This window comes from Culex quinquefasciatus, chromosome 2 (genome assembly GCF_015732765.1).
Source record: "Culex quinquefasciatus strain JHB chromosome 2, VPISU_Cqui_1.0_pri_paternal, whole genome shotgun sequence".
NCBI lineage: Eukaryota > Metazoa > Arthropoda > Insecta > Diptera > Culicidae > Culex > Culex quinquefasciatus.
The window spans coordinates 132728249-132742628 of NC_051862.1; the positions used below are offsets into that span (position 1 = coordinate 132728249).

General features: G+C 42.1%; 2 protein-coding genes across 4 annotated transcripts; one reads left to right on the plus strand and one right to left on the minus strand.

The window, feature by feature from the left end:
* Nucleotides 1-54: 54 nt before the first annotated feature.
* LOC6050062 (CTP synthase) lies at nucleotides 55-3568 on the minus strand. Of its 3 annotated transcripts, none has more exons than XM_038255445.1 (8): nucleotides 3391-3568; nucleotides 2678-2911; nucleotides 2533-2612; nucleotides 2259-2429; nucleotides 1447-2200; nucleotides 1230-1386; nucleotides 1031-1172; nucleotides 55-974 (listed from the first exon to the last, which is right to left on the minus strand). In XM_038255445.1, exons 2-8 carry the CDS (start codon nucleotides 2896-2898, stop codon nucleotides 466-468), a joined length of 2034 nt encoding a protein of 677 aa, XP_038111373.1. In that variant the 5' UTR covers nucleotides 2899-2911; nucleotides 3391-3568; the 3' UTR covers nucleotides 55-465. The 3 variants fall into 3 exon arrangements, with proteins under 3 accessions (XP_038111373.1, XP_038111375.1, XP_038111374.1); XM_038255447.1 differs by having other exon boundaries at nucleotides 3447-3565; XM_038255446.1 differs by lacking the exon at nucleotides 3391-3568 and adding an exon at nucleotides 3017-3171.
* Nucleotides 3569-6063: 2495 nt separating this feature from the next.
* Nucleotides 6064-12470, plus strand: LOC6050061 (ATPase family AAA domain-containing protein 1-B). The gene is made up of 3 exons (XM_001866693.2): nucleotides 6064-6504; nucleotides 10705-10943; nucleotides 11008-12470. The coding sequence occupies exons 1-3, from the start codon at nucleotides 6335-6337 to the stop codon at nucleotides 11781-11783; spliced, it is 1185 nt and encodes a 394-aa protein (XP_001866728.2). The 5' UTR covers nucleotides 6064-6334; the 3' UTR covers nucleotides 11784-12470.
* Nucleotides 12471-14380: the final 1910 nt, after the last annotated feature.

Below are 14380 nucleotides of genomic sequence, written 5' to 3' on the forward strand. Positions count from 1 at the left end.
AAAATATTAAATTGGATAAGCATTGCTTAGTTTTTTTTAAAGAATAAACAGTTACAGAAATTCACGACTATTAGGTGAATATGGATGCCTTTTTTTATTGAGAAAATTTACGTTTAATTTACTCGAGTTGTCTTGTTTTAAATCAAATCTTGAACAAAATCACCAAACAGTGAACAGATTTTGCCTCTTAACCTAAGTTGTTCACAACAATTCTAGCAAACATCTTACACCTTATTACAATTGTTTTTATTTATCGTAAGCCCATTTCGCGGGATAGTTTACGGCCCTGCTGCTAATTCTAGCTCAATCTGGCCCGGCACCCGCGGCTCACTCTACGATGGAAGAGTTTGTCTCGAGATCTTATCCCAAACCTACTTAAAACACACACACATCTTACTATTCGACGCGTTCCAATAGCTTCTTATCACACACTCTCTCTCGCTCTCTCGCTCTCCCTCTCAGCGTCTACTTGCTCTCGTGCGCACAGTCGGCCTCGTGCGTTCCGTTGCACTTGGTGCTAGTTCCGGCGCTGCCCTCGGCACCGTCGCCTATCGTGGCCAGGGGCGAACCCGCCTTCGGTTTGCCGTTGAGCTGCATCTTTTTGAGCAAGCTGTTGGTGGAGAAGAGCGCGGCGTCGTCGTCGCTGGAGCTTTCGCTGGTGACGTGGGCCGAACTGGCCGAGGACAGTTTGTTGCCCTGCTGCAGGTACGTGTCCAGCTTGCCGACCGCGGCGAGGATGAGGCCGAGGAAGGGCGGCGACGGTTTGAGGGGACGCGACAGGTACTCCGGGTGGAACTGGGTGGCGACGTAGTACGGGTGACCCTCGAGCTCGATGATCTCCATGCGGGTCTTTTCGGAGTCGTGACCGACGAACTTGAGGCCGCGCGTTTCGAGCTGGGCCACAAAGTCCGGGTTGACCTCGTAGCGATGGCGGTGGCGCTCCTCGATCTGGCTGGCGTTGTTGTAGAGTTGTCCTGGGGAGAATTGATTAGTTATCCTGTCCACATAGAGAGGAAGTTTTCGTGCTTACTGATTTTACTCTTCTCGTCCTTAAAGATCGTGGTTCGTTTGCCAAGCCGCATCGTTCCACCCATATGGCCGGGGTGGTGCTCCGGCATATCGATCACCATGGGGTAGGCTGTTTGCGGGTCCACCTCGGTTGAATTTGCGTTCTAAAAATGGGGTGAACAACTTGTAACAACTGAAGAATCGAGAAAGCAAAAAGGTACCTCAAAGTTCAACACATTCCTCGCAAACTCGATAACGGCCGCTTGCAAGCCCAAGCAGATTCCCAGGAAGGGCTTCTTGTTCTCGCGGCTCCACTGGCAGGCGCGGATCTTGCCCTCGATGCCTCGCGAGCCGAAGCCGCCCGGAACGATGACGCCGCTGGAATAAAGTGGACAGTCGTTGAATTTGGGCTCGCGCCAAAAATCGACGCAAACTTACTGACTGTTGGTGAGACTCTGCCAGGCCTCGTAGTACAGGTGCGGAGTTTCCTGCTTGGTTTGCCGCTCCAGGTGGCAAGCTTCGATGAACTTCAGATTCAGTTTGTAGCCAACGGCAAGGGAGGCGTGCAGCAGCGACTTGGACACGGACGCGTACGAATCCTCCAGCTTGGTGTACTTTCCCACCAGCGCAATGTTGACCTTCTTGTACACGTTGTCGACGCGTTCCGCCAGGTCGCGCCAGCTTTGCATGAACCGGGCCGGCCGCACCGGCAGATTCAGCTGCAACCGCTCGCTCAAGAAGTCAATCACGCCTGCCTCGTCCATCAACAGAGGCACGTGGTAGATCGACGACAGATCGTGGATGCAGATGACCTGCTCGGGCGCGACGTGGCAAAAGTTGCTGATCTTGTCCTTCACCTCGTTGCCGATTGGTTTCTCCGACCGGCACACGATCAGATCCGGACTCAGTCCCAAACCACGCAACTCGCGTACGCTGGCCTGGGTCGGTTTGGTTTTGGGTTCGCCGGTGGACCTCGGCGACGGAACCAGCGACACGTGCGCAACGCAAAAGTTCTCGCGCTTCACGCGGAACTGAAACTGACGGAACGCCTCAACGAAGGGCATTCCCTCGATGTCACCGATGGTTCCGCCCAGCTCAACAACGCAAACTTCCGGCGTTACGTCTCCCTTCACCGGCGACTTGGCCACGCGCTCGACCCACTCTTGAATGGCGTCCGTAATGTGGGGCACAACTGAAAGCAAACAACTCTTTCAGCAAACCATCCCCCAAACCTCGAACTCCAAACTCACCCTGCACGGTCTTGCCCAAATAGTCGCCGATGCGTTCCCGCTCGATGACCTGCTTGTACACCTTCCCAGTCGTAATGTTGTTGTCCCGGTGCAGCGTAATGTCCAAAAAGCGCTCGTAGTTTCCCAGATCCAGATCGACCTCGCCGCCATCGTCCAAAACGTACACCTCACCTGAGAAGCGGAAGAGCAAAAAGTGTTCTAATCTGCCTGCACTGCCGTCGCGAGCCACGCGACTTGCCCAGGGGAAATAAACCGACTAAAAATAGTCACTTACCATGCTCGTACGGCGAGAACGTCCCCGCGTCAATGTTGATGTACGGATCGATCTTGATCGAGGTGACGTTGATGCCACATCTAAAAGGAGAAGAAACGATTTCAACAACGCTCCATCAATCCGAAAACACCCACGAAACACTCACGCGTGCAGCAGCGTGCCGAACGAGCTCGCGATGACGCCCTTGCCGACGCCACTGATGACTCCGCCGGTGACGAGGATATACTTCATAGCTGCTTCACTGGTTGCTGCTGGCACTGTTGGTCTTCTGCCAAGTGGGGACACTCCGGAGGCAAACCGAACGCGACTCACTGCCGGGAAGAACTGGGAGCAGCCGCTGGCGATGGCACGGCGACAGCAGTGCATAAAACGGGTCTTGCTGCGGGAGGAAAAAAGAAGCAAATAGTTGGCAATCAATGAAGCGAATCAGACACGCGATTTTGATAAGACCGACGAGATAAGGAGAGCCTTTTGCTCCACTTACTACACACGTTGTTGCGTTGAGTGGTTCTACAACTCAAATCAATTACTTTTGCAAAGGTTGATTTTCGCGAAAAAAAAACCTAGTGTTGGATAATCAGCTTCCCCACCTCTTGAGAGCAACACCAAAACAAGATGAGAAAGAAAAATCGAGCAGGGAAGTGTAAACAACACGACCTTGTCCCTCAAAAAACCCCGAATGTTTGTTTTGTTTTGGCTGCAGTTGTGTAAGTGAGCGATCAGCTGCTGTCAGCGCAAGAGAGAGAAAGAGAGCGACCACCCAAAAACAAAACGCGTCTGCTCCTAACCTCAAATGCATGTGGCGCAGCAAATTGGCGTGCGGGTAAGTCCCCGAAACTGTACCTTTCTGATACTTACTGCAATAAACTCCAGGCGGGTGGAACGTGGCACAATGTGGAATGGGAATTTTCTACCTGTAAACTAGGATTATCTCGGAAAATTGCAGCAAAAAAAAGTACCGAGTTGAAACAATTTGCGGAGCAGATTCACGCACGCGACGATATCGGTTCGATTTCGCACAAAATGTGATGACAGCTGACCTGACAGTGGAGAATGTCCAGTGGTTTTGACGGCGTACGGAAAGCTAGCGGGAAGGGAATCGTGCCGATGCAGTACTAGAATGGGTTGCACGCAGAGAAAAACTTACACTGAAAATCAAAACTATTCCTCAAAAGCAGACTTCACTGAAACCAAGTGTGTTGTGAAGTCGTTTTCGTGTCATTCTTGAACCTACACCAAACTGTTTATTGTCACACCATGGCAATTGCTGCACCTAAAGCACCTTGAATCCGGTGCACCGAAACTGTATCTCAAAAAGAAACACAACTGAATTGTAAGCCTGTCCTGATTAATGTAAGGTATGCACTTCGGAAGAAACCGGTCAAGAAAAATTTCAATTGGGCAGCAGCGGTAGCGAAAGCAAGCCAGAGAGGGTGAAGAAAAGCCCCAAGAAATCGTTTCCTCTCCTTTATTCTGCTGTTCGTAAAGCTGTTTCTTGACCCCCTTTCTTTTGAAGATCATACCGGCCCTAAGGCCGGCAACGAGACCACCCTGTCCTCCACATCGCTGTCGCGCTCTAAACTGAAGGCCGCGATGTTGCTGCCCAAAGAACCGTCCATGCGTAACCTGCTCAGCCTGGGGTCTTCGGGCGTGACCGATGGCGTACCGTAAGAATCGGGACAGTTTGGACGCGGAAGTTGGCCAACCAAAAGCAGAAGCGTTAAATAGGAAAAAACGAAACTATTGGCACTACGCCCCCCGGGGCATGGCCTTCCTCTAACGTGGGATTTCTGCTCCAGCGCCTCTGACGAGACAGGAGAAACCGGGACCGACGTTTTACTTCACCATCCGATAGAAGCTCAGTGGATAAGGCGGGAATCGAACCCGCGTCTCATAGCATCATCGAGATCGGCAGCCGAAGCCGCTACCCCTGCGCCACGAGACCCACAGGACCCGTTAAATAGGTTAAATACAATAAAAAAATCGAAAGCATACTGCTTTTACAATTAAAATATTCGCAATAAAATTCTTCACATTTTTCGAAAATCATCACTGTAATATTAAATCACGGACATGACACCAGGATCAACTCGACGGCAACATTTCAAAAGGCATCATGCACATTTTGACACTTTCTGGGTTATTGCATATTCTGAAAGTACTCCTAATAAGCTACCTCTCCACCAAAAATGAGCAAAAGTTTCTTCAGTAAAGTCTGTTTAATCCACGGTTTAATCACGATTTTAAATAAAGTAACATAAACAAAATCTCTGGCATCAGCAGTGCCTGTTGCTATAGCCCTGTCAACCTGTCAAACAAAAAGACTACATGAACCTCGTGACGAAAAAAAGTATGATGTAATTTATTCTTGCCAATTTTCTTCTTTAAAAACTTTTATCGATACAACGTTTTTGTTCCAGAAATGCATGGTAATATCAAAAACTTTCCAACTATTAAATTAAAAAGTTGGAACTTTCTACGAATATTCACCAACGCGAACTTTTAATCCAACGAACAGTCTTTTTAAATTTACAGTATTTCTAGATTAAATTTTCAAAACAACCTTCAAAACAAGGTTTCCTATGTAGATCGGATCTTCTGAAAATTTAATCTAGATTTTTTCTTTGTGCGTACAACTGTTCAGGTTGGTGGTCCAAACTAGAATGATTTATTTATTGTTCGCCGACAGCCGCCTTTATACTCAAATTTTAGCAAATCATGGTATACTCAGTAGTTTGATGCTCGGTTTGATACCTTTATTGCAAATTTTGAAATTGTGAGTATTTTCTTAACAATATTTTGTGAAAGTTTTAGTATTTTCCAAAAAGGAAAAACCATATGAATTTTCGCTTTGTTTGAGACCCATATTGCAAATAATAAAATTTGGGGGGATAGCTCATCTGTTACGATTTGTTATGAAGGGGGGGGAGGTCAAAAATCCCAAATTTTGCGTTACGTAACAGAAGAATATAATATCTGGAGTTTTTTTTTTGTTGAAAAGGTCCAATAAACCAAATTGAAGCTTAGATTAAAATGAAAAAAAGTGATCCGAAATGGTTTTTAATCGTATTTTTCACCGTTGTACATAAAAATTGACATTGGGCTTACCCAATTTCCAGTTTTTGCTTTTTTGGTTTATTGGACCTTTTCAAAAAAACTCCAGATATATGAAAAGTATATGCACTTTGGAAAAAACCGGTCAAGAAAAAAATCAAATGGGCAGCAGCGGTAGCGAAAGCAAACCAAAGAGGGTGAAGAAAAGCCCCAAGAAAACGTTCCCTCTCTTTTGTTCTGCCATTCGTAAAGCTGTTTCTTGACCCCCTTTCTTTTGAAGAGCATGCCGGCCCATATTTAATAAACTAAGTCTTTTGAAAATGAATAAATATTTTTTCTGCAGATTTTTGCTGAATCTGCACATTCTAGTACTTCACTTCGAACCCAGTGAGTTTTCGACTGATGGGACCAACTCTGAAATCCATCAGTTTTGCAACATACCTTTTTGACATTTCTGCAAAATCGCCAGCTCGGAAACTGTCAGTGTCCGTCAGAACAAAAATTTTCTTTCATCATAAGTGCGTCTTGCTTTGACCGAGTGAAATTACTCGTGGTTCCCTTTTTTCGCGTTTGTAAAAACTTTACCAGAAGAACGCAAGATACAGTTTAGACCGTAACACCCGCGGTAAACCCAACAATTCTTTAGTTTCGTGGTGCGCATTTCCCAAGAAATCGAGCATACCCCGCGAGCGTTTCAATCCGTCGGAACATTCCTCCCCTCGCGCCGAGGAAGCCTCACCTCCTCAAAATGTCCGGCTCGTCCAGTATCACCCGCAATGAGGTGGTCCAGTTCGTGCTGCGGATCTCGCTGGTGTCCATCGTGACGTACTACTCGGCGAAATGGCTCATGAAGAACCTGGACCCGACCAACAAGAGCAAAAAGAAGGCCATCGAAAAGGCAGAGGACATCCTGCGGAAGTAAGTTCAGAGTCCAAAGTCCTCTCCGTCCCGACAATAAGTCAACCGGGGGGGAATCTCTTACGAGGGTGAGCTATTAGAAAAATTCTGTTCGTCGACTAGTGGCGCCGGGGACTCTTGCTCTGGGAAGTGTCGGAAGTTTTTTTTTTGTTGCGTTATGTAACCTGCGCCAGGCAGGCAGCGTTGCAAGAAGTTGCCCTTTTGCTTGGTTGCAGCCTACTTTGGTTTGAGTTTAAGGGAAACGTAAAAGATTTCTGAGATTAAGACCGTGACACACATAATCTATAAAGAATCAATAGCGGGCATGGGATTAGCACGAGTTTTTTTTTAAATTTATTTATTAAGGTTTGTTTTTTCATGAAATTATAAATTTGTTTGGAAATCGATAATTAGGTAACGCACAAATACATTTTATTTTATTATTGGAGTTTTCCCACAAAAAATGTGTTTGATTGCAACAGAAGAAAACATGTAACGGAATATTTTTGATCTTTTATATGATCATGCAAATTTAGAGAAAAAAAACTTTCAAAAAATAATTCCAACCCAGACTGGAGTATCCGAAGCCACGATTATCCAAAGGTTTAATACAACTTCGTATAATCAAAACACGAACATTTTTTTCGTTTTGCTATTTTTAACGTCAATTTCGAGTTTTGTGACCCGATTTTAGTTAAATTCAAATAGTTGATTGCTGATTAGATTAAAAAATGCTTCTTTAAAGATTTCATCATCGTTCATTCTATTTTTAAGCCTCCGACCTTGACCAGAGCCAAGGAACAAATACCTTAAATAAAATGTATACTAGCCTTATCGAGTTCCAGATCTAGTGATGTTTTTAACTTTTTAACATTTTTAAGCTTGGTTAACGTATACTATCAGAAAAGTATTTTGTACTTTGTTAGGAAAAACTGTAATAACAACAATTTTCAATTTCATGATGTATGTCACATGAAATGACTTTTTCTATTCTCAGTACACTTCCTCCGGTCTCCGGTAACCAATTCCGGAGTGGTCCAATTGGGTCAAATGACACCGGAAGGGCTGGTTGACAAAAGTTTTGTAAAATATTTGCAGCAGCCTTATTTATAATTTGTTGTTTTATTGGTTTTGATAGCCTGTTAGTATAAACTGTGCATCAGGTCAATGATTTAAACATAACGAAAAATTACTGTTACCTTATTCCTCCGATTTTTATTTTTTTTTCTGTCAATCAGATTCGTTATCCAACTGTCATGAGTTTGAATTCCGAGGGAAGCTTTCTAAGTGCAAAGTAAGTTCGATGGTCAGTTCATAAACAAATAATAATAAAAAGAATAGAAAAATGCTTATTCAATTCAATTAGTGTTTTAACAGAATTTAGCAGTTCTGTCCCAGAATGTTACATTAAATGATACAAATAAATTTTGTAATTCAGAGATTTGGCGAACCTTTCAACTGAGGTCAATTCATAAGCATTTGCAGGGAGAGTACAGATTTCTATGTTTAGATTTTGCTAGGTGAGTGCTCTTTCAGATAAAATAAATTTTGAGAAAAAAACCCTAGAAAAAATTAAACAAAAATACTTATATTTATGCAATTATCACTCTACCCAAGTCACATCTAAAGGTTTTATAAATATTTCCAAACAAAATTGATGAAAGTTTTAACGATACAGTCCAGACTCGATTATCCGAAGCCTCGATTAGCCCAAGTTTCGATTTTCCGAAGTTCGATTATCCGAAGGTTTGTATGAGACTTCGGATAATCGAACCACGAGCAAAAAATTTTGTTTTCGTATTTTTGGAGTGGAGTATTTTGAAAAGGTCCAATAAACCAAATTGCCAGTTTTTGCTTTTTGGGTGTTTTTGAAACTGCCTTGAGTCAGGGGTATTAAAAAACGCCCAAAAAGCAAAAATGAAAATTTGGTTTATTGGACCTTTTCAAAAAAAAACTCCAGATTTTTTCATTTTCTTGTTTTTTACATAAAATTTGAGTATTATAACCCCATTTCAGTCAAATTTGAGTTGTTGATTGCCTATTAAAAAATAAAATGATTTTTTTTTTCAATATTCCATCACCGCCATCTTGGATTTATAAATTCTAAATATTTTTAGCGTAGTTTAGGGGTTAGGGGCAGGGGGGCAGAATGGGCCACCCCTTGTTTTGGGCTTTAGAATGGATTTAGACCAACTGTAAGGCAAGAGTCTTATAAAGGACGTCAAATAACATCCGTGGTGATTATTGCATTCGATCGTAATATTACGATCGTAATTTGTCAACTCACGATCGAGATTTCTCAATAGTGAGATTACGACTTACCATCGACAAATCTCGATCTACCATCGACAAATTACGACTTACCATCGAGAAATTACGATCGTAATTTTACTGTTGAGAAATCTCGATCGTGGATCGAGAAATTGCGATCGTAATTTGTAATACCATTTTATGATTTTTTTTTTTAAATTTAAATGGAATATTTAAAAAAAAATCCAAAATTTCAAAAATTTCAAAAATTTTAAAAATTTCAAAAATTTCAAAAATTTCAAAAATTTCAAAATTTCAAAAATTTAAAAAATTTTAACATTTAAAAAAAAATTCTTGGCGAAATTTTTGATTATTTTGAATTTTTTTAAATTTTTATGTAGGTATGTTTTTGAAATTTTTGAATTTTTCAAATTCAATTTCTGAAATCTTTGAAATTTTTGATTTTTTTTTTATTTTTTTTTAAATTTTAAAATTTTTGAAATTTTTGAAAGTTTTAAAATTTTTGAATTTTTTCAAATTTTTGAAACTTCATAAATTTTTGAAGCTGTTTAATTTTTTGAAATTTTTAATTTTTTTTGAAACTTTTTAAAAAAATCTAATTTTTGAATACTTGAATTTAAAAAAAAACACGTATTTTCTCGATCGTTAGTCGTAATTTGTCAATGGTAGATCGAGAAATTACGATCGAATGATCTCAATCTACTATCGACAAATTACGACTTACCATCGAGAAATTACGATCGAAATATTACGATCGAATGCAATAATCACCTAAATCAACTCACCAAAAACGACGTTTGAATTCATTGTATTTTTCGAATTATGAGCAAAAATTTAAATTTGTTGACAAAATCATGCGAGATTCTTAAATAAGCTTTCTCGAAAGTAAGATTGTTTGAAAAAGTTTGTTCAATGTTTATAATGTCACCAGGAGCTATTACGAAGGTAATCAAACAACAACGGATCCTTGAAATCATTTAGATTTTCCTGACTTATAAAAAACAATCAAAAGTTATGAAATGTTGGTTAAATGAATTACGTCGCTCCTGGTAGGTTCACAAATCACGTTTAATGCAACATTAGTTGATTTTTTAGTTGTTTTGATGCGTATTTTTAAAAATAGTGTCTTTTTATTAAAACAATTTTCAATAATGTTTCTTTTGGTAAGTGACTATTTTCATAGAAGTGGTCTAACTTCATGGAAACTATGTTAGAAAGGTCCCTTTAATCATTTATTATCTCCCTTCAATGTTTTATTAGACAAAATGGCTTGTTTTCTAAGGTGGCCCATTCTGCCCCGCATCCAGGAAAAGTAGCCGAAAAAAACTTTTTTTTAAAGTTGCTCAAAAGTAGTTTTAAGCTAAAAAATTTCATCAACCAAGTATAAAACATTGAAGGGAACATCCCAAAGCATAAGCCTACTACACTGAATTCATAAATTTGTATGTTTTTCTATGGTTTTTGGCATTATCCGTAGTGATTTTTTCCGAGGCCTTCGGATAATCGAGTCTGGACTGTATTTACTAGTTTCACTCACATTGAAACGTGTGAAATTGTTTTGTTTATTAATATTATTGAATAACATATTTTTGTCGTACAATGGGGATCAAAATATTGTTTTTTTCTATTAAGGCCGTTGCATGAAGAATATCCTAAACTTTTGGAATAGCATTCCTAGTTTTTTTTCATGAAATTATTTTTATTAGGACCTTTGGTACTGGGACCTGGTTAGGACCGAGTCGGCTTTAGTAAATACATTTTTCTTAAAGCTAAGTGTCATTACAGAGGTTCTTATGTGTAAATTTTAGTGGGAGGGGACGGAGCATTCCTAGTTGAAACTAACTACAATTTAGATTGGCAACACTGGCGTTCGATCGCCGATTCACCTTCGTCTCGTACTCTTGCTGCCAACCTCCTAATACACCTATTTTTATCTCCCGCTCGTCGCAGACTCGGTCCGAACATCAAGCGCCAGGCGGTGACTAACCTGAACGATTACGAGCTGGTGATTGCGTCGCACCTGGTCGTGCCGGAGAACATCAGCGTCAGCTGGGACAGCATCGCCGGGCTCGACCACGTCTGCCAGGAGATCAAGGAGAGTCTGGTGTTTCCGGTGTGCCATCGGGACATGTTCTCCGGTTCGGCGCTGTACCAGGCCCCGAAGGGTGTGCTGCTGTACGGACCACCTGGTAAGGGGGGATTGCGGGGTTTTGTCGACTTTTTGTTGACTTTTAAAGTTGTGATTTATTTTAGGTTGCGGCAAGACACTGATTGCCAAGGCCACGGCCAAGGAGGCGGGAATGCGTTTTATCAATCTGGACGTGGCCATGCTTACGGACAAGTGGTACGGAGAGTCGCAGAAGCTCGCTTCGGCCGTGTTTTCGCTGGCGGTTAAGATTCAACCGTGCATCATCTTCATCGACGAGATCGATTCGTTCCTGCGGGCGCGTAATTCCTCCGACCACGAGGCCACCGCCATGATGAAGACCCAGTTTATGATGTTGTGGGACGGGTTGAACACCGAGTCGGATTCGACGGTTATCGTGATGGGTGCCACCAACCGGCCCCAGGATCTGGACAAGGCCATCCTGCGTCGCATGCCTGCTCAGTTCCACATCGGACTGCCGAGCGAGGACCAGCGGTTGAAGATCTTGCAGTTGATTTTGCGCCAGGAAAAGCTGTCCCGCGATGTCGAGTACGCCCAGTTGGCCCGCATGACAAACGGCTACTCCGGATCGGACCTGCGCGAGATGTGCCGAAACGCGTCCGTCTACCGCATCCGCAAGGTCATGCGAGAGAAGAGCAAGGAAATGGCGGCGGCGGCAGCAGCTGCAGCAAGTACTTCCAACGGGACGGTGGCCAACGGAAACTGCAACGGACGGGTGCCGGCCCCGATCGCGGCTGGTTCGCCCATTTTGGAAGAGACCCCGGCCATCACGATGGACGACCTGGTTGAGTCGCTGCGGAACATGAAACACTCCAAGTACAATTCCGGTCTCGTCAACGATGCTCGCATAGATTTAGACTAAAGTGCGGTGGCGCGCGCGCGTGTGTGTGTATGTTTTAGTGTGCGGATATTTTTTTCGTGATGCGCTTTTTTTTCCTAGCTCTTAGAATAACGTGTCGGATCGAAACGCTTATTTTATAGGATTGTTCAAATTATTTTTTTTTTTTAACCAAGCGAAACAAGTTTGATTGTACCTTTCTAAGATATTTTTCCCATTTCCTTTTCGCCCCGACCTTGTTCATTTTGGCACAAGTTTTTAACCAGCTAGCAAATAAACAGATAAATCAAAAACTCTACAAACACCAGTTGATATGAACTACATGTAAAATTGTATCTAAAAACCACAGAAATAAAGAAGAAAACAGAAAACAAATAGCTTTCACTAGCGGGTAAGGCCGGTAGATTCATCAAGCTGAAAATTTAGAGAAAAAGAGATAAATTAAATTTAGTCTATAGTGACACGCAACAGTCAGATAGTTTGTAGATATTAGACTACTGTTGGAATGTTCCGTTTAAATTAAAGAGAAACAGAAGGAATTTGCTGGAGTGAACCTCCGGATTCGGGGAAATTGTGGGAATAAAAAAGGAGCGAGGTTTTAATTATAAAAATATATTATATACTACACTTCATATTACTATATAAAACTATATTCCATCTGTGTAGAAATCTGAACATGAATAAAGATTGTTGAATCGGTACCAAAACTAAGTGGTGCGGTATTTTTGTTTGATTCTAAAATTCTCCCCCTCCCAAGGTACGTATATTAAAATTTTAATAAATATTTAATAAAAGTTTCAATAAACGTCAACCACCTTTCCCCGAAGTGTTACGTAATATTCGAATGGACCCACAAATGCGTCCTTTTCTCTTTCAATGCATCCGTCACAGTTTGGCCTCTTCATTCGTGGTTCGTTTGGGACCAAGGGAATGATGGAAAGAGAGGAATCACAAATCCGTATAAATAATTTCAAGTTTTTTCAGGTGTAAACCGAATACGCAATCAAAAATTAAAATGGAAGAATAAGGCTTTTAACTGCTTATTTAATTGTCGGTGTACAGGACGCCGCACTGTTTAATCATTTTCTGACGTACATTCAATTTTGCAGTCCAAACCCAGTCATTGAATTGGAAAAATAAAATTCTTTTTCAAATTTTATTTTCTTGATTTGTGTGCACCTACGTCGAAGACCAAGATTGTTTACTTTTTGCTCTTTGGTCTGACAGTCTTGGTCTGACAGATTTGGTCTGTCAGTTTAATCATGGATTTTGGTCATGGCTTTCCACCTAAGGTACTCGCGATTGAGTGTGTAGTAGTGCGGTTGTCAAAATCGTTATCTCTGACTCTCTCACTCCACTGACACTGACATTGTTTATGTTTTGGTTTTCCTGGCACGGTCCATTGTTCGTTTGTTATTGTTTTGGTTTTAGTGGCACGGAGTCATGCACTCACACTAATGCAAAGCAAGATCGCGAGTACCTATGATATACAGCCTTGGATTTTGGTCTGGTCTAGGCGAGGGATAGGACACAGCACCTTCCTGTTTGGGACTTGGCCATTTCGCTAAACAATCAATCAGAAATTGAAAACTATCTGAGCAGGCGGTAGCATGGCCGCAGCTAAGAAAAGTAGCTACGAAAAGAAACAGTAAGTGTAAGTTTATTGTTTATTGTGAACTTTTGACATCCTCCCGCGTCTCAATACTACAAAAATAGTCGACACAGCGTCACGGAACCTATGACCACCATCGGGAACGCGGCAGAGTTGTGACAAACTGATCGCCCGTAGCCCATGAATTGAGACAAAAGTGGCCGGGCACGGGTGTGAGCAACAAGCAACCTTGCAACGAGGAATGGTCATCGGCGTCCAGTTGGTGACGTCGGCAGGTGAACCAACGGCCAGCGAAGCATCTCTGCTCTGGGATTATTGCCCTCGTTTTCTGTGTGTTGTTTGTTATTGTTTGACAGGTGCCCGAACTGTCGCTTGGCTCGGAGATTGATCAAACTGAGCAAGCGTTTGCACGGGACCTGCTGTACAAGTCAGCTGCGAAAAAAAAACACCGAATGTGTAGTTATGTTAATGTGAAATTGTGAACCTAGGGGGTGTACAAAGTAAAAATATTTACCATTCGTTAACATATTGACGTTGTTGTTGATTTATTGGCCAATAAATCAACGAGAATGTTATGACCTACATTTGCACACCTTGATTTGACAGTTGACAGTTTGACAGACAGACGAAAACAACAAAATATTGTTGACGACAAAATTTTACTATCTAAAGAATACCGTTTGGAAATTTTCGGAGAAAAAAGTCCTGTTCGGTCCCATATTGGCCAAATCCGGGCACAGTAAGACCTAACTTCCGGCGTAATGACGGGCTGACGGAGCTCCAACAAGAGGAGATTTCAGGGCCGTAGGCGAAAGCAGAAAATATTCTTTTACCAATCGTTTTCTACGATGCGGCTCGCGGAGGATGAGGATTCTATATCAATGGTTGGAAAGATTTTCCGCGTTTTTTCTCCAACAATATGGCTCGAATAGGCATGAAACTGCTCTGCCAACGATCAGGACCATGATTATGTCCTTCCAATTGTTTCCTCTTGCGTGGTGGAAGAAGG

Bases quoted from the DNA above. Each gene is read 5' to 3' on its own strand.
- LOC6050062 (XM_038255445.1), bottom strand. From the start codon at position 2,898: ATGCACTGCTGTCGCCGTGCCATCGCCAGCGGCTGCTCCCAGTTCTTC. The intron at 1,387-1,446 runs GTAAGTTTGCGT...ACTTTATTCCAG, and splicing joins CAGAGTCTCACCAACAGTCA to CGGCGTCATCGTTCCGGGCG. The intron at 1,173-1,229 runs GTACCTTTTTGC...CCCCATTTTTAG, and splicing joins GGAATGTGTTGAACTTTGAG to AACGCAAATTCAACCGAGGT.
- LOC6050061 (XM_001866693.2), top strand. From the start codon at position 6,335: ATGTCCGGCTCGTCCAGTATCACCCGCAATGAGGTGGTCCAGTTCGTG. The intron at 6,505-10,704 runs GTAAGTTCAGAG...CGCTCGTCGCAG, and splicing joins GCAGAGGACATCCTGCGGAA to ACTCGGTCCGAACATCAAGC. The intron at 10,944-11,007 runs GTAAGGGGGGAT...GATTTATTTTAG, and splicing joins GCTGCTGTACGGACCACCTG to GTTGCGGCAAGACACTGATT.